Source organism: Hibiscus syriacus, unplaced genomic scaffold, assembly GCF_006381635.1.
Source record: "Hibiscus syriacus cultivar Baekdansim isolate YM2019G1 unplaced genomic scaffold, ASM638163v2 tig00112988_pilon, whole genome shotgun sequence".
Taxonomy (NCBI): domain Eukaryota; kingdom Viridiplantae; phylum Streptophyta; class Magnoliopsida; order Malvales; family Malvaceae; genus Hibiscus; species Hibiscus syriacus.
In genome coordinates, this window is record NW_024063432.1 from 374,529 (window position 1) to 394,564 (window position 20,036).

Here is a 20,036-nt window from a genome sequence, read left to right on the forward strand (position 1 = left end):
GTGGGTACTTTCATTACTCATCCTTATTTGTGTGCCAAAATTCCATTTTTGACTGGTCTCACTCTTGCATCACTAAACATCAATGTTATCAGATAGCTTGAGGGCTTCTCTTCATGATGCCACAAACACTTAAGAAGTGATTAATTCTTCTAACAGAAATGTCTTGCATTTTCTCTATGAGCTGGGATATGTGCCCCTTTCGAATAAGGCGATAATATGCTTCTTGATGGGTTACCGTCAACGTCACAAGGAAGTGTTACAAGTTCTATCCCTCAGTCTTTTTGATCTCTTAGACCATTTTCTTTCAAGATTGTCAAATGCTTTATTATTCTGACATCGTTTATTCTTTTTCTCCAATAGAGGCAGAATGAACCTCAACCAACTTCAAGGACCTTGTTCTCTTGAGATTGTCTTTTTTGAAAATGATTTCCTCATTTATACTATTTTTAAGTTTCAAAAGAATGAAAGAATTTTATAAAAATAAAAGAATGCCCATTACTTCGGGATCATAATTGAAACAAATGATCAATTCAATGAATATTGGGTAAATCAAATATACACTTTCTTTTTCAAAAAAATATATGGTATATATAGCTCTTTGACAAGTGTTAAGATGAAGGGTTGGCTTCCTATTTTCTAAGGTTTCAGTCATCAAATATGTCATTTCTTTCTCGGTCATTGTGAACATTATAACATGCCCCTCTTTCTTGGCTTGATATTTTAATCAGATGCAGACAAAACGACGCAACTAACATAATCAATTATTAGACTTTATAGAACACTACTATTTTGGTTCTCTGAAATCTTCTATCTGTTCAAGCTTCATAGACTACCTTAGCAGAGGTAGTGCAGAGACATCAGTCTAAATATAAAATTGATGAGTTCTTGTGTGAGGTCGACTATAACAGGTGTTTCTCAACTTCCTTAGTCCATTTTATTGAAAGTCATTATTAGATTAAACATAGGCATTAGAGCCTTTATTTATTATAATTTATTTAGTTTGCCTTTGTCCAGGCATAGCTGAAGGGTTCATCTCATCACAAAATCTTCGACTTGACAATCGCAGTGGAGCAAACACTAAACTGTCGAGTACCCAAACAATATCATGATTTGAATGCAATATATTCATAAAGCCAGTGCTTCTGAGTTTCCTCTATAACCAATTGCTTTAGTGAAATAACTCAGTTTTATTGTATAATCTATAATAATAATAATTTATTAAACTTTTGAGTAATTAGAATTAGAATTTCATAAGCTCATAGAGAAGAACCTGTTATAGTCTAGGTGTCCTTAATGTTAAGAAAATCCTATATTTATAGAGTTCAGTTTCCAAACAACTAACATTTATTAAATTCATCTTCTTCACCATTCTATATATGAAGATTAGGATCATCACTGAATGTCCTCAATAAAAGTGCAGTCTAGTTAGTTTTATAATGCCATACACAAGAGATGTCTCATATTGTCCGCTCTTACGTATACATGAATGTCAAGCCTCTTGATCGTTTCCTCATGAGGGGAGAAGGCTATATAGGTCCCTGCAAGAGAAGGGTATGGTGTTCGAGTATATCTTCTGGGGTAAGGCCATGGTTATGGTTTTTCAGGAGTTCAATCTTATCACTTGTTAAAAGCTATGAACTTTTTATTGTATTTACTGAAGTTTAAAAAGAAATTTTTCTCATTGCCCATAGTCTAAAAATGGAGTAGTATTCATTTAATTAAAAAAATTTAAAATAATTCAAAAACACAGAAAGGCCAAAAAATAGATCCAAACAAAACATGCTGATTTGACAAAGGTGTAACTGAGTTCCCTGTTGGGTGAATAACGTCCTTATATGTTGATTCAAGAATGCCTCCTATTGTTCATCTAATGTAGTGGCACTTGACTCAATCAGATGCTACATTTTGTGTTTGGATGCCCCACTCGAGGTTGTAATCCACTGCTCCACCAATTCTTGTACATTCTATTTTCAACAAGCATTTATATATTTTTTAACAATGACCTACAATCCCCCGTAGAATGCCTAGATTCCCCTAAGTGGAAGTCACATACACTATCTTGATCATAGCTTTGGGTAGAAGGGTTTGGTGGCACTTTCGTTGGCCTCGGTGTGAGGTATTGACATTTAATCAAATGTGGGTACAGATCTGAGATAGAGGCTTGAAACACCTTTAAAGTACTTCTTGATCGTGAGACTTTCTTTGGTTGATTTGAATGACTAACTGTTCCTTTTCTTTTGCGACTGTGGGGGCTCTGGACGTGGCATTCATTCACCTCGTCAGCTTTTGCTTCTTGGCCAATTGGGCTTTTGGAAGTTACTTTCAAGCTTCGTTTGTTGATTGCATTTTCAATTAACTCCCCATTTGTCACAAGATCTTTGAAGGCCTTTGTTGAATTTGCCATCATTAACTCGAAAAACGGAGTTGGAAGAGAATTATGAAACATGCATGATATTTCTTCTTCTAACATGGGAGGCTGAACTTGTGTTGTCACCTCTCTCCATCTTTGGGCATATTCTTTAAAGCTTTCAGTAGATTTTATCCTTATTCATTAAAGATCTTGACGTTTTGGGGCTAAGCCATTAACATATCGATATTGCCCCAGAAAGGCATCGGCTAGATCGGCCTATGTCTTGATCTGCTCTCTATTTAAACGGTTATACCATACTACAGCTGGTCCAACAAGACTATCATGGAAGTAATGAATAATTAGATTATCATCATTTAAATACCCTTCCATCTTTCTACAAAATATTTTCAAATGAATTAGGGCAACTGGTGCCATCATATTTCTTAAAATTAGGTACCCTAAATTCATGTGGGATGACCAAATAAGGGACTAGGCTGAGCTCTCTTGCTTTTAGTTCTTTCTGGGAGGTATTAACACTTTTTATAGCTCCAATTTCTTCATTTAACAGCTCGAATTTATCTTCAAATTACTCATAATTAATGAGGCTCTTTCCTAGGTTTGTGTGGGATGCTCTAGGGTAGGTTGTCATTCTCAACGCATTAGTCTGATAACAATGATATCACTGATATCATTTGGCAGATATTTCCCCTCTATCAACAGCCTTGGTTGCTAGCACTTGGATCATTTGATTCGATACATCTTGGAGAGAACTCGATGATTGATTCCTCATATATTGTTGTAACCCGGTCAACTACTCTTGCAACTGATCTTGTGACTCCTCATGAGATTGCTCCATTGTTTCTATTTGTTTGTTCATGATGATGAGAAAGCGGTATGAATGAATGATCTTGAAGATACTGTCACATAAACCTCCCTAAATTATTTTCATATTTTTATAACTAATGCATATAAAAGGCTTAAATAAACAAATGTGATACAAATGCATGTATGCAAAATGTGTCATTCCAGAGTGACCATTTTAAAAAAACTATCATTGAACACAAAGGTTTCAGTACATCAAACAAACTTTACATATAAGGGATAACTTTCAATCCTAACTTCTCTATCTCTCTCAAAAGCCAAGTTAACTTCCACTCATGCTCGGGTGTTGAGTTGTCAATCTGCTTCAACTCTCTTGCAAAGTTAGCTAAATCAACCAATTTGTGAGCCACATTGTTTGCTCGGGTAACAACTTCTTTCATGATGCCTTCTTTTTCCTCCGTCTTACGTGTCAATTCTCAGAGTTGTAGACAATGTTGATAATTCTTCATTGTAAGAAAGTCTTTGTGGTTACGAAGTTCTCGTGTAAGATCTCCATAATCATCTACAATCTTCATCAATGTCTTGCTCTTGGCTCTAGTAGCTTCTAGCTAATCATCATTCTCACACTTGTGGCACTGATATGAGGCTTCCATATTGGCTATGAACATATTCAACATTTTATTTTCGACATGAGATCTTCCCAAATCAATAACAGTTGTGTTGTGCCTTTTTTCAGCAATCTGTAAATCATAAGAGAACTTCTTGGCTTGACCTTCATGCAATTTGCAATTCTTTCTCCATTGTTCAACATCATTTTTCAGCTTAGTGACCCCTTTCGCCCACTCATCTGGGGCATTTCCTATACCAGCATTTTTAAAGGATTGACTGATCCTTTGGAAACCATATGACATGGTTTCCATCTCTCTATTCAATTTATCATTTTTAATCCTTAAATGATGCATTTGAGCTTCGTACTTTGGTAAACATTATTCATCCTAGAGTCCCCACTGATACCCTTACCTTTGAACACTTTTGGCTCCATGCTAGCAGGACAATCAACTACCAAACTAGGTCAACCTTTTATTTCGAACTCCAATATTGCATGATCCAAAAGATGTTGGACTCGATGCTTGAAGGCGGTGCAATTCTCAATGGAGTGTCATTGAGCTCCGGTATGATATTCACAACGAACATTGACGTCATGCCAATTCAGATATAGAGGTCACCATGGTTTCACATAATGTGGGGCCACCTCTTAGGCTTCTAGAAGCTTATCATATAACTCCATATATGATACAGGGATAGAATCAAAATGAGAGTCACTTCTCGACTTGGATTGAACTAGAGTCTTCATGTTTATTTTCTCTGACGTTGGGAGTAGACTCTCAAATACCAACGAATTCTGATTGCATTACTTCTTCTCATCTTTCTGAACTTCTACCATTGTCACCATTTCCTTGGAGTCTCTAGACAACTTGTTGATACGAATGATGATTGTGTGTGATTTCTAAGATCAGCTAGAATCGACTTGTTCTAAAGCAGTCCTTTGTGTATTTGACACTGCGTGATTGTTTTCATCAAGCTCATTCTTTCCTTTTGCAGAAGTCTTTTTTCCTTTGGCCAAAGAAATTATTCTATCCATCATCTTGGACATTTTCTCCCTCATGTCTCTTATCTCCTTTTGCTCTTGGTCAAACATAAGATATTTGGGTGTATAGCTCTCCACTACTCTCGGAGCTTCCTCAAGATGCCATTCCCTAGCTGCGTTATAGTATACTTGATCATGAAACCCTTTGTCCATCATGAAAACCTTTTATTTTGATGACTACTCTTAAATCAACACCTTTTAATTACGTCATGATCATACGATGCAAGCAAAAAGCAACATAAAAACAACTTAGCACAAATAAGATACAAAAATTATTATAAAAACAATAAGGGTAAAGTATAGTAATGGTCACTAAACTTTTCTAAAGTTTCATTTAGGTCCCCCAACTTTTAAAACTTACAATACAATCCCCCAACATTTAGTCCGTTTGCAATATGGTCCCCCAACATTTAGTCTGTTTGTAATATGGCCCCCGAAGTAACTGTTAGGAGACCATATTATAAACGAGCTAAATGTTGGGGACTGTATTGTAAGTTTTAAAAGTTGGGGACCTAAATAAAAGCTTTAGAAAAGTTCAATGACCATTACTATACTTTACCCAAACAATAATTGAAAAATAAATAAATTAATAAACTAATGCAAAACAAGAATGCAAATGCACAAGGTGTTAATTCCAAAACCGACCACCATAGAACAATCTTCATCAGACCATAAGATTTCCTTACATTAGACAAATGAGCTTCATTTTCTTCATTTACACTAGACAGACGAGCTTCGTTTTAACTAACCTTCTGTGATTGTTGGATCTCTAGATCTCCATTTCTGTAGGATTCTCCAAGAGGAAAGCGACCTTGATATCTCGTGAAGGATCTTCTCATTCTTGACTCAACTAGCACCTGACTATGTGGTACCATCTCGATCTTTGTTCATTTAACAAGAGTCTTCGATCGATTTCGAGCTCTTCTCTCATCGTTCAACTTTATTTGTAAGTCACCGCTCTTACGGATTTGACTACCTTGTTATGGAACTCTTATGTCGATATGAAAACCTTCTAATTTGGTCAATCACTTGCGAATTAATACTTTGTTTGGTTATGATGTGAAAATGCAAATGCAAACAAAAGACACAGAAAAAAAATAAGATAAAACAAAAGAAATTGTTAGTGTCATTCAACCAAAAAAGAAGAAAAAATATTTACAAAAATAAAAGATCATACCCAACATGGTATCTACCCTGACATGCTTTTATAACAGTTCTACCCAGACATGTTTTCTACCTCCATGCTTTGTTCAAAGTATAAATACTAACCTTATTTCTCTAGTTCACAGGCTTCATACGAAAATATAAAACCTAATATCATAATCATCTAGTTTTCATGCTTTTTGCAAAATAAATAAATAAATAAATATAAGGAAAAGTTAGAGTGAGTTTCCCCTTTGTGACTTTTTGAAGAAACGCATACAAAATTTCGATACAAAAGAGGCAGAGTTTCAGTACTACTAAAAGGGTCCTCAAATTATCCTTTACCGGTGCCCCCTTGGTCATGCCTGACCCTCGATCGTCACCCATATAGGCTTAAACGAATCAAGTTCAATTCGAGAGGATGCATTTCCCCATGTCCATGCGAGGAAACTCAATGTTTCACTTGTAAACACAAGACATATGTACCCCAAAGGTTACTTGCTAAAGCTCATGCGGAGAAAATAATTTTTCTCACATAAACATAACGTTCACCCCTACCTAACGGGACAAAACACAGTTAGAAGGCTCTAAATATTCATGGTTTTAGCGTGTGTGAGGGAAACTCACAATCATTTGCCTCGATTCCAAAATTGTCAGACTAAAAAGGGGGCATAAATCTGAAACATGGGAATTACACATTAGTACAACTAATAAATAAATAAAAGATGTTTGATGCGATGCGATGCAAACAAAACATAAGTATCAAAATTTAAATGTCATTTATATTTACCATTTTCAAATAAAAAGGTGATGTATAATCGATTACGGCCTGACTCTCTAATGTCCCCAGTAGAGTCGCCAAACTGTCGGAATGATCCTTAAGCTTTTTAGGCCTATTGCGAGGAAACAATCCAACTTAATTTTAAAAAATATTGGGTTTTAAAATAAAGAACAAACAAATAAATTCAGAGTTGCCATCGACTTTTGGGTTAGGTAGGTCGAATACCTAAAAAATATTATTTAAAATAATTTTAAGAAAAAAAAATTTAAAAGATAAAAAAGTGATATGAGTTTAACCAGAAACTCGTTTTGAAAAGGGTTCGGGAGTCGATTACGCGTGGGGAAGGATGAACACCCCCATAATGCCCAAAATCGATACCTAAGCGATTATAAATCATCTAAATATTAAAATTTGAAAATTTGAATATACATTTAAATTATGATCCTATTAGAACAAATTTTGAAAAGGGAATTATTTCGTATAGACAATCTTCAAAAACACACTCCTTGTTACTTAAAGCGTGTTTTATGGATTTCTCATACAAACAATATTTATTTAATTTTTCTAGAGAGAACACATATATTTAATAAACATCTATAAAAACATTTTTTAGGACATAAAAATATATGCATATATTATTTTGTACGAACAATTCATGGAAATGAACTCCTTGTTAGTTAAGGTCTGTTTCTATAAATTCCTTGTACAACATGTTATCTTAATACGATGTGCCTTTACAATAAAGAGAAACCAACGAGGACTTAGACAAAATACCATAAATATAGGAAGTTTAAATGCAAATAATAAGAAATTAGACGAATATGTGAACGGATAATAGGAGTAAAAAGATAGTAACTCTAAGGGTTAAACTTAAAACCAACAAAAATCATGGCTATAAACAAAAGTATCATACAAGCTAGGCACTGGAATCATAATAAAACCATTATCAACATTCCGGACTAAAATGGAAATTATTAAAATAGGCACTCAAATTAAAATAACCATAAAAAATAAAAAATAAGTAGAAATAGACTAAATTAAATATTTGTTAAAATATATCATGAAATTTGAGAATTTAAATAATGACCTAAGTGTAAATACACGCTAAAATTAGGAGGATCGAAGCATAATTATTCCAAATTAATAAACCTAAAATGAGCTAATAATAGGAATATGCAAAATCGCAAAATCAGGACATCACAATTGAACTAACAATGAAACAATCTCAATAAGTGATTAAAATGTAAATAGGCTCTAAACATTCAGGGACTTATACATAAATAAACCAAAAAATTAAATCTGGGATCCAAATATGGAAAATAAGGAAATCGGGACAAATAAAAAAGGTTGAATATGAAAACGGTCCCTACAAGTTACTACTATATAAAAACACGAGAGAAGTTTAGGGGCTTAAAAATAATTTGACACTAAAGTTTTCATACAAAAGACAACCTTTTTTTTGTTTTAACTCATTTATAACCCTAACTCTCCAAAAAAAACCCTCTTTTCTCTCAACCCTCTCAAGCTCTCTCATTTACGCCGGCGGCCGAAAACCAAAACAATAACCACGCCGCGAACCGTTTCCTCCTCCGGACGTCGGTCAAGATGCGAGTAATCGAAGAGGCCACTTATTTGAATCGAAAGGAGTGACATTTGCTCGCCTCTCTTCTCCTCTATTTTAACCGAAAGGCCAAACCTTTATCTAAACGTTGTACGTCGGCGTTCTCACTCCCAACGCCCACCATCGGTAGTGGCCATCGCCCCTAATTCTAACCACAACCAAAACCCGCACCCCCTTTATAAAAAAAGGCTAAATCTAGGCCCTAAAAGGGCCAAAGCTCGCCACTCTATGCACGGCCATAATGACCATCGATGACCCACTCTTCGACGAATGAGTACTCACCGATGACTTCCTCTAAATTAAACCCTAAAACCTACATACAAGCCTCCAAAGGCCTAAGGGTTTTCGGCTCTTCATCTACCATTTCCTGATGATCGACGACTGACGACTCTTCGACTACCCCGTGAACTAGCCTGACTTCGACGAGGACTGAACCAACCAAGGTAACAGAACCCTTTTTTTACTCATCATTTTGCTTCTAAACAAACACACTGCTTACTGAAAATGGAAAAAGAAAATACCAAAAATGATTGCTTTCGTATTGCTTGTTGAAAAATGGGGAGAGACCATTACATTGTATGCTTTGAATGCTAAAACAAATAGGGGAGGTCGAGAGGCCATTACATGCTGTCGGTTTCTCTTGAATAGGGGAAGCCCTTCGGTTACAATGGTTGTTCTATCGGGAGTGGTTTTTTTAACTCTCCCTCCCCCCGATTACAACTGCTGGGGAGGAGATTTTATAGAACCCATATCGTTTACAAAATGGTAAGAAAGTTTGTTGTTTCTAATGATTGTTTTTTTCATTTTTGCTTGCAAATGGTGTTGTAGCCGAGGGGCGCGAAATCTGAAGTATATAAGGCTCGTGGTCAGTGTTGATGACGTCATCAGCGTGGAGTGCTCAACGGTTCAGTTGCTGATCGGGCAGGCTTGGCAGCAAAGCACCTCGGGGTAGGATTAGTAGCAACAGGGCATTAAATGCCCTATATTCTTAGGGATATTACCCATTTTCCATTTTCCTTTTTGTAATATATATATATAATAATAATAATAATAAATATTAATAATAAATAATAATAATAACTTGGACAAAACAGGTGTCTACAATGATATTATAAGTAATTATATTCAATTAAAAAAAAATCGAATGAATATATTTGATTCAAAATTTTATAAAATCAAATCAGATGAAATTTTAATTAAAATTTAAATAATAAACTAATATCCATAAACTTGATTATTGATTGATTAGGGTTGTAAAACGAGTCGAGCTTGATTATTAAAATTTGATTCAACTTAAAAAGTTTAAAACTAAGCTCGACTTGACTCGAAAACTCTCGTAAAATGCTTTAGTGTCTAAAGAAATTTTTGCTAAAAATAGATGTTTAATGTTTTTTTTCATTATACTTTTAGGTGTTACCGTTAAATTTGGTCGTTACACGTGTCAAGCACCAATAATTTTGAGAATTTATTTTTTAAAAAAAAATATTTTTTATTAAAAAAACCCGACACCCACATGAAACCCCTTCTCCCTTCCTATTTTCCCCTCTTCTATGGTCGTCAGCTGGCCTGTCGTGACCGTCATCGCCATAGTCATTAGCACCGGCGTCGACCCCTCATCAAACTCTCGTTGACATTTCGTCGTAAACTGCCACTGTTTTTCATGGAGCAGCGTATCTATTTTTCGTTGATTTCGATCGATCCTGACATCCATAAGCCACACCGTCACCACTATTCGAACCATTGTGTAATTTCGATCAAAACTCATCCTCTTCGTCGCTTTGTCGGTGCTCCTCTGGCGTTTAATCGTGGAAATTAAGGTTTTAAAGGTTTTGGGATTTGAATTGAAATAAGATATTTTAGTTTTCTAGAGTTGTTTTACAATTTCAATAAAAATTTGAGGTTTTTTTATAAATACATTAAGTTTATTTAATTTTTAATTAAAAATAATATTTTTATTAAAAAAAATTAAAAAATAAAACAGTAGGCACCTAAAAGTGTAACTGAGAAAATATTAGGTACTAATTTTTAACAAAAATTATTTTAGGCACCAAAATGTTTTTCGAAATAAAATTCAGTCACTTATTTTTCTATTAAGCCTTAATATTAATAAGCTTAACTCAAACTCGAAATAAAAAATTGAAGCTCGACTCGAACTTAAAACAATCTTAGACTTAACTCGATTGAAGCTCAAACTTAAATCCAAATACTAAATACATGAAAGCCTTAAAGTTTATTTTATAAACGTATAAATATTATAATATTATTAATAATTTAATTAAAAAATAAAATTTTAAATATTATTTTTTTAAATTATTAACTAATTTTTTGAATCAATTATCAAATAATCTATTTTAACTCATTAAAAGCTCAAGCTGAATTTAACATAAAATAAAATCTAATCGATTTGAATAATGATCGAATCGAACTCTAGTAACTTAAAAGTGTCTCATCTCATTTATGACCGCAGACTAAAAATGTATAAAACACGCGCGACCAGAAGGCGTGATGGGATTTTATTGTCGACGAGCTTGCCCTATAAATGGCGGGAGCCTTACCTGGGTCGAAGCTTCAAGCTCCCAATCATCTCTCTCGCTCTCTATGGCCTTAAAATCTCAATAATTTTTTTTTCCAAAACCCTTCCAATTTCCAATCTTTAAAACCCAATTTACCCCATTGATCTCCGCCTCTCTCTTCTATCATTCACTTCCCTTTCTTCTGAATTTATTTGATTCTAGGGTTTGGTTTGTACCTTCAACTGAAAATTGAAAAACCCTAGTTTTTTCTTCCATTTTTTCCTTTCTGAGTCTTCTTTTTGCAGATTAGAAAGTGAGAGAGTTGGTGTAGCGTTGTACATTCTGATCCAATGGAGGCAGCGGCCAGTGTTGCTGCCGCACGGAGCGGTTCGCTCACAATGTCATCATCGTCGCGTAAGGAGTGGCGTGCCATTTCCGAGCATCACCCGGTCCGTAACCATGCGGATGAAGTGGTAATTTCATTTATTGATGAATACGCCTTTTTGTATTATGTGGGTTCTGGGAGGATGTTGAATTGAGAACGAAAATTCGTTATTGTTTGGGCCCTATGAACAAATTAAAAGGTTACTATGTTTGATTTAGTTTTTACAAGCGTTCTTTTAAGGAAAAAAACCGTATCTTTTTTGTTCTTTTAATTTGTATACAGTTTTGAGTTGTTTTTAATTAAGTAAAAAATTTATGTTTCACTTGGTAAGGTTTTCGGAAACAAAATTTGAAACAGGTTTTTCAACGATTCGTTTATGAACCTATCTATGAGCTTAAGTTTTGCATTTTGCATTTTGATTCATTAATTAAAACGTTTGGGGACAAGTTTCTGGTCCATTGGTTGTAATAATTTGCTATGTTAATTGGGTTCACGTCAACTGGATTAAGTGTTTATGTAATCCTATGAGCTTAGTAAGTTTTTTGGGTTTACTGCTATGGGGTACTGTCCAGTTGTGAGTGGCAGAATTGAGCATCAAGTTATGTTGATCAAACTGTGGTATATGATTATTGATATTATTCATAAAACATTGCTGTTCATTTTTTTGGTTTATTCAGTTTTCTTGCAATCTGCAGGAAATAGACAGATCAAAGATGGGACAATCAAATGAGAGAACCATATATGAGGTAAGTCTTTTTAATCTTAAAATTGAATTCTATTCTGAGAATGATGAGACGTAAACATTGTTAAATACTTATCAAGGTGCAGCATGGAAGAGAGCTTGCTGATGTTAACTTCTCTATAACGGCTGATGAAAGTTTAGATGATGACATATTACAGCAGCAAATCCACAATATCACTAGACAAAGAGAAGAGCTCCTGCAGATGGAGGTTAAATTCCGAGCACAGGCAATTGCGAGGTCAAGGGTCCTGGAAATGCAGAGCAGCTGTGATGCTAAAATAGCTGCACATGCCAATGCTGTTGCCATGCTTGAGGTTTGAATTAAAATGTGATAGACTGTATGTTTGTTCTGCAATTCAACTTTCGGAGAAAAAAAGATAGTTTTAATTGCTTTTATGAATGATAATATGATCTTGATTTATGAACGAAAAATCAAATATAGAATTTCAGATGATAAACATTAAGTAATTTATGTCATCATGTGTTGACTGTTGAATTTTCCTGGAATTCTATTCAAGGCATATTGTTATTTATTTGAAATCACATATTGAATATCTGATTTGAATGGTCTATAAAATATCAATCACATCTGCTGACCCGTGAAATCATTTCCAAGCATCCTACAACTAGGTTCTTTAAGGTTGCTTCCTTTTGTGACTTGCAATCTGTAATTTTTTCTATATTCGATTGAATAGGAGCAACTCCATGAGAGAGAACAGACCATACATGACTTGGAAAGGAAAATGGAGGAGAAAGATAGAAAACTGCAAGCCATCAAAGTGGATAAAGAAGAGGTTATTCATTTTCTTATTCTGCTTTTGGACGAAATTTGGCTTTCTTTTAAAATTAAAGTGTGGGGTTTAGCAAGTCGTGTATAAATTAGCTATTCTTGGTTATCTTGGCAGTCCTGGGCAAAGGATGACCTTCTCAGAGAACAAAACAAGAAACTGGCTACTTTCAGGTCTGTATTTTTGTTTTATTTAAGGCCTTTGTAATTGTGATTAACATAAGGCTCAATGGATTACCATCCATATGAATGTTTTATCTGTATTTCCTGTTGCTGTGAGACTTATAACACTGAAATCTTCTAGACCTATCCAAGGGTTCAGAATGTATTAACATAGTGTTTATATCTGAATGGCATTCCCAAAATATTAGAGACTTCTTTTGTTGGTTTCTGCTTTTAATACATTAAAGTTGCTGCTGAGGTTTGAATCTTCTGAAACTATTATGAGTTTCTTGTTCTTTGTCTTTTGGCAGAAGAGAACACGATCATTCAGAAGCTGAGAGAGCCCAACATATAAAACAGATGCAAGATCTTCAAGAGCATCTTCAAGAGAAAGAGAGGCAGTTTATTGAGTTGCAGGAACAGGTCCATATACTTTCTTGAATATTTTTACACTGTCCTGATGTGAACCTTTAGGTTATTGAAAGTTACAATATTTACTTATCTACTAAATTTACAATAAACAGATCTGTTTGTGTTGGAAATTTATGCCATGTAACAATTTCAATTAAGTATATTGTTGATTTCTAGAAGGCATCAAGCTGCATTTTCTAATGGTAGTCATATTCTTCAGTATAGGGCTGCTCAAGAAGCCATCCTTTATAGGGATGAACAGTTGGGAGAAGCCCAAACTTGGATTTCACGTGTCCAGGAGATGGATGCTTTGCAGTCAAGTACAAACCATTCCTTACAGGCTGAGTTGCGAGAACGTACAGAACAATATAACCAGCTCTGGCATGGATGTCAGAGACAGGTATATGAGCTGTTAGTTTCTTGTTTACATGTCTCTTTCCTTGAATGAATAGATTTGATGTCATTTTCAGCAATTTAAGTTTCCCTTGTCTGTGGTTGTTAATGTTAGTTTGCAGAGATGGAGAGACTTCATTCACATACAATACATCAGCTTCAACTTGAGTTGGCTGATGTTAGGGAGAGGAATGGTTCCTATACTGATGAATCACATATGTCTCAAAGAAAATCAAAAGATTTATCTCAATTTGTTCAAAATAAGGAACAAGAAGTGGATTCTAATGGAAGTGGTGCAGAAAATGCTAATACTGCAGTCATTTCAACTGGAGCTTCAGACAATGTTAAATTGTTGGTTTCAGCTAGCAATGATCCAAATCCAGTAAGATTTCTGTCTTTTCTGAAGTTTCAGTGCTGAATTGTGTTGGAATCTGAAATTTAATATTTATAACTATCTATATTATAGGTATACATCTTTCTTCATATGATAATTTATTTCATTACCAAAATTTGATACAATTATTTCATTAGTTTTTTAGTTGTCCTCTCCCCTACCTCCCTTCCTCTACATTTTGTCTAACTTATGGTTTGAAGTGATGCTTGTAAAATCATTTTTGGAAGTTTTTAGTTGTAATGCGTAGGCTTTTATTTAATGGTCAATTTGTGATCTTTTTCGTCTCGTCTATAACTTGCTTTATCTTTTTGTTCCTTGTGAATGTCCATAATCAGAATGACCATGTTCCAAGTGTTCCGATTGCTCCAGTTGGGATGTCTACATACTTCCCACCTGGGCAGGTGTCTGCCCTGCATTCTTTTATCATGCAACAACAGGGAGTTCAGCATTCTGTGGCATCTCATGTTGGACCCTACACAATGCCAGATTTGTCATCCATTCAGCAGTGGCAGAACCAAATGGTATGGTCAAATCTGTACATTATCAATTTTTCCCAAGGTATTCTTTGTTATATGTAATGGGCTTTTATCCTGTTTTCCAGACTTCTTCAGAGGGTTTACAGCTGTCCGCACAGGATCATAAACCAACATCCCAAACTGAACAAGATGTAACGAATGAATATGACATGTCTGTCAATGGGCAAACCATTCGTACAGGCTATCTAGAGCATGTAAGCAAAGGATCAGAGCTCAGTTCTGTGATATCATCATCTTCTGGGAAAGCACAGGTTCTTTAAATCAAAATCATCCCACTCAGTGAACTTCTTGTTTTTATCTGTTATTGCAACTTACCGAGACCATTTGTTTTCAGGTTGCTGAGTCAGAAAATGCAAGTTACCTTGTGGACCCCCAGCCTGAACCAACCTTGCCACAAGTTTCTTCACAATTTCATGAGGCATTAATATTGAATTCTGAATCCAAGGTTTGTCAATTTGATTAGTCTTCAAGCATTTGGGAATCTCTCAGTTCTAACCTCTAAACATTGAACTTGGACAGGAACAGAATATTCTGAACATGAATAATCATGTGTTGGAGGATCAAATTCTAACAGCAGAGGAAACAAGTACTGTTGCTTCTGCCAGCCCATCTCATGATACAGTCCATTCTGTTGATTTCTGTGATACAACAGTAAAAAATGGAACTGTTGCTTTTTTGCCCGAAAAGCTGGTGTCAACCGGGCAGTCTAATTACTTGATATCAGCTAAGACTTCAGAGACAGCGCTGCTTGATGAAAGGTCATTGTTGGCATGCGTTGTTCGCACGATTCCAAATGGTGGCAGAATTCGGATCAGTTCCACGGTTGGTCTGCTAATATTTTTTCACAGGTGAACTTACTGGTATTAGGTCCTGCACGAATGGGATTTGACTTGTATCTGTCAATTGCAGCTACCGAATAGGCTCGGGAAAATGCTCTCACCTTTACACTGGCATGATTACAAAAAGCTGTATGGAAAACTGGATGACTTTGTAGCTGCTCACCCTGAGGTTTGTTTCTTGCAGCGTTTACGTTTCTTTTTATAGGCAAATGGTTTGCACTTTCTGAAGATCTGAAATTGTGATTCCAGTTGTTTTTGATTGAGGGCGATTATATTCGGCTTCGAGAGGGAGCACAAGAGATGATAGCAGCCATTGCTGCTGTTGCCAAAGTTGCTGCAGCAGCTGCAGCCTCATCTCCTTACTCCCCAGTTTTGCCTTCTGTTGCTGTTACTCCAATGGCACAGCCTAATCGACTAAAGAAGGGTCTTCCATCAGCTGCTGCTGATTCCAACCATGCCAAGAATGAGAATGCTTCTTTCAAGGGGTATGCAGTCATCTCCAAAAATGCAGCTGATGATCATTCACAGCTATTAGAGATGAAGAATCAACATCCAAATGGCATCTCTTTTGGTGTGGCTGGAAATCTTTCAGATGTAAAAATATTGAGCAAACCTAATGGGGCAAATTTTGAGAGATCGAGTGCGAGTAATGTTGAAAGCAAGGCCTCAGGTCTTGAAAGGTCTAATTCTAATTTTTCCGGAAAACAGCGGGGCAGGTATGTGGCGTAAAAACATGCAGACAGCTGAGTCTGATGATCATTTAAAATTGTATGTTTTTATGCCTCTACTTATTAAGCTTAATTGTCTTGTTACAGGGCAACTGGGGCAGCATTGTCTTCTTGAAGATAGTGAGTCCATTACCTCAATTTAATTATTATTTGATTGTTGCATCATATATGCAGTTTCTGTTCTAGGACAGCCCTTTAACCAGTAATTATCGATTGCAACAAGCTAAATTTGAAGCATCTAACGTAATGAAGAAACTGTTATTGTGCACCATAGCATTAAATTTTATGTTTCAGCTTTCTGGGATTGATTGTTTGTCTGAGGTGTATGGGGTGGTCTGAAATATGAACAATATGTGATTTTGCACAAAGCAGGTCTACATTAGTATTGGTTTGTGAAATATTCAAGGCAGAACCATGATAAATTGAAAAATAGTCATGTCCTTGTAGCATTATTCGAAGAGTTTCGTTGTTTTTGTAATAATCATTTAGCCGAAGTGACTTGAAGATTTACAGATTTCGTTTTGTTCTGGCAGGATTACCGATTTGCAATGCCATGTTGTGGGATACTGCAAGCATATTGGGACATGATATGTAGTTGAATGTATGTTTTTGGTATTGGTGATCAGCAAAATCTTTTGCATCCGAGAAAAATGTGGGATTGGATAAGAGGAAACTATTTAAATTGATTTGCGCCATGTCTGTTAAGAAAAACACTGCATTTTGTTATACTGAACCTGCTCATTTTATTTCCCATTTATATATCCTACTATCCCTGCGCCGGTTTTTAAGAATTGTAAGCAACTAAAGGCAATGGTGACACAGCTTGGTGTGCCTTTCGGACCCAATCGATCGATCAAACCGCCAACTACTGTAGCAGGAAAATTACAGGCGGTGATAATGAAGGAAAAATATGAGTGAGCAGATGGCATGATATTGATGATACCATGTGGTCATCCAAATCTATTCTACATATGCAAATAATACAGATAAAGAGAGAGCAGCTAGTTTTGGAAGAAATTGGCCTGAAACCGCGTCAGTGTCATTAAACGCTGCCTGCTTTAGTATCATATGTGATTCTGCTTTAATATTATCACGGCCTACACTTAATCCTAGTTTTGTTCTGTTTCAATTAAAAGAATACTAATTAATGTTTTTGAAAAAAAGTTTCGAAATGTCATTTGGACCACGATCGGGGGTTGGTTGGACCAAAGTTGTTATCTTGAACTGAAAATGAAGGCTCCATAATGTGCATAACAAGAAGACATGCTGTGTTTATTATTATGGCCTCCATGACTGCTCTAATAGCTTGAAGTTGAACTTCCCCAGTTATATTCGTAAACTCCATCTTTAATCCTTTATTATTATGGTGCAATTTGTGACCGAAACTGAGACATAGTCGATGCCGTGGCCACCATGTAGTTAGAAATTGCACCAGCGTTGGTACTCATTCTATTAGCGGCTAAGCGGCGGAGCTTCTCTTCTTTGACGCGTCGAGGGCTAGCTGCCGAGTAAATTTGGAGGAACTTGGCCTTTGCGGAAGACGGTGGGATTGAGCCAGTGGTGTTGAGCGAGTATGGCCTAGACGTGTCGATTTCAACAATTTTTATGGGGTCGATGTGATCGGATGACATCCTGCCTCTACTCTCCCGTTGCTTCCTTCTTGTCCACCGATCAAGCTCTTCGGCACTGTCTCTTTCAGTTCTCCAAATCTAGTTCATCAAACAAATAACATCACTTAATTTCTTAAATTTAACGAAGAACACCTCATGTGCCCAGTTGGGTAAATAGCAGTTTGATGCAGAAATAACGGTCATTACACAATGATAAAAGGTGTTGTTTAGAATAGTGATACCTACTATACTATGATCATAATAATATTCATCATTAGAGGTGTTAATTTAATTTGAAATCAACGCATTATCTGACTTGACTTGATAAAATTAATTTTTTCTCTAAAAATATTTCGAATTTAAGTCAAGTTTTATATAAGGGTGAGATTTGGTCGAGTATACATTTAGGTCGAAAAAACCTTTGATCCGGCTTGAGATAATAGTATAATGTTTTCATATAAATTTATGAATAATTACTAAAATACTCTATCTATTTATTATTTTTTTAATTAGATCTTTATTTTATATCGTATCGAATTGGATTTTTTACTTTGAAAATTCGAGTTGAATCATGTTTGAGTAGAGGAAATATGCTCTTCAAGTCAGGTCGAATGGAGGTATATATTTTTCAAGTCATATTGGATTCGAGTAGAAGATATATATACTATTTAGATCAGATAAGATGAAAGGTATATAATTTTTAGGTCAAATTAAGTTACAATTACGTTAAACTGCATCCGTAATTTAAGTTCGGAAAGAGATATCAATCTGGTGAGGGAAGGCTTGAGGAAGAAGAGCCTTTTCAGGCTTCATGGTATTGGTGGTAGCTAGCTTAGTTTTCTGCAAAATGGCTTGAATCTCCTTCAGAGTTTTGTGGTGTTCGTCCCAATGGACCCAATCATCTCCATTGTTGATCTCTTCAAGATTCGACCTCCATGAGCTGTGATCACTGCAAATGGAGTTTGTGCTTCTTTCATGTGCACAAATCGGCCTCTTACGTCGATCACGAACCTGAGCTTGCACTCGAAGCATGGCCTCCATATATCGGAGAGTAACTTCTGCTCGCTTTCAAACATTGTGGCCTCTCACTAATGCTTGCAGCTTCACCACCCCCTTGAGTGCTCCAAGAGCTCTCCTTGCCTTCAAAATCACTACCATTTTTCTTAGTCCAAATATTCAATCTAAATTACGCAACAACACAATCTCATTATCATTTTATTTTAGGGTAAAGGGCATAAATAATTACTTACTATATGAAATTATTTTATCGAGTCTCTCAATTATTAAAAATTATTTTTATGTTTGAAACCCTTTATTTCTGTTAAAGAATTGACGATTGTGACTAATATATGATAAAATTTGATTATAGAGCTATTTATATTATATCATCGAGTCAATCAACAAGTTTACATAATAAAAATGAAGACTCGAGCCATAAAAATACAATTCAAATGGTTTTATGATCATATATTATCATATTACAATCATTATGTTAACATTTGTCTTAGACAATTGTCATTTTTTAACATAAAATAATAAGTTTAGAACGTATAAATATGGTTGGATGATCATTTTATAATTTTTTGATAGTCGAAGACTAAACAAAACATCACGCAATAGCCCGGTAACTGTTTATGTACTTTACCCTTTAATTTACCAGATATCCTCCTAAAACTGTCTGTATAACAATGGTGGCAAACTGTTCCCTGAATAACATATGTGGCCTTGTGAGCCGAGCAACTTCCACGGCTTCCTGAGCAGCAGCCGTGGTGGCAATGGCCACCGCAATAACATGTGATCTTTGCTCAGCTTCTGGTAGTGTACTTGTCGTGTCCGTCTTTCGGTTGGGCTCGAAATTGTGCTTTGACTTGAATGAAAATATATTAAAGTCGCCATCGATCATTTATTTTAAAACAAATGGGTTGATCGGATACCTTATTTCTTACCTGATCTGCGTCTTACCAAAGATGTGTCGGATTCGGGAGTCGATTACAGTCAAGGAAGGGTTAGCACCCTTGAACTGTTCTTTCGGTACTACGTAATTTCCAGTTATCTTTAATTAAGAAAATTGAAAGTTAAAGTAAAAGGTAAAATAACGATCCGAATTACTCACCTCTGACGGATTTAAAAGTATACCCTTAAGAGGTCAAGAAAAGTGTTAGAGAAAAAAG

The 20,036-nt window shown here is 35.5% G+C and overlaps 1 protein-coding gene across 3 annotated transcripts; it reads left to right on the forward strand.

The window, feature by feature from the left end:
* The first annotated feature begins 10,836 nt into the window (after positions 1-10,836).
* On the forward strand, positions 10,837-17,007 carry LOC120184982 (putative leucine-rich repeat-containing protein DDB_G0290503). 3 transcript variants are annotated; one of them, XM_039189318.1, is made up of 17 exons: positions 10,837-11,106; positions 11,184-11,351; positions 11,959-12,009; positions 12,086-12,319; positions 12,701-12,799; positions 12,911-12,966; positions 13,266-13,377; positions 13,586-13,765; positions 13,874-14,140; positions 14,488-14,673; positions 14,754-14,939; positions 15,023-15,133; positions 15,208-15,510; positions 15,598-15,696; positions 15,777-16,243; positions 16,343-16,375; positions 16,789-17,007. In XM_039189318.1, the coding sequence occupies exons 2-16, from the start codon at positions 11,229-11,231 to the stop codon at positions 16,368-16,370; spliced, it is 2,502 nt and encodes an 833-aa protein (XP_039045249.1). In that variant the 5' UTR covers positions 10,837-11,106; positions 11,184-11,228; the 3' UTR covers positions 16,371-16,375; positions 16,789-17,007. The 3 variants fall into 3 exon arrangements, with proteins under 3 accessions (XP_039045249.1, XP_039045250.1, XP_039045251.1); XM_039189319.1 differs by having other exon boundaries at positions 10,837-11,351; positions 14,754-14,941; positions 15,028-15,133; XM_039189320.1 differs by having other exon boundaries at positions 10,837-11,351; positions 12,092-12,319.
* The last annotated feature ends 3,029 nt before the right edge of the window (positions 17,008-20,036 follow it).

Bases quoted from the DNA above. Each gene is read 5' to 3' on its own strand.
- LOC120184982 (XM_039189318.1), top strand. From the start codon at position 11,229: ATGGAGGCAGCGGCCAGTGTTGCTGCCGCACGGAGCGGTTCGCTCACA. The intron at 12,800-12,910 runs GTTATTCATTTT...TTATCTTGGCAG, and splicing joins TCAAAGTGGATAAAGAAGAG to TCCTGGGCAAAGGATGACCT. The intron at 15,697-15,776 runs GTTTGTTTCTTG...TTGTGATTCCAG, and splicing joins TTGTAGCTGCTCACCCTGAG to TTGTTTTTGATTGAGGGCGA.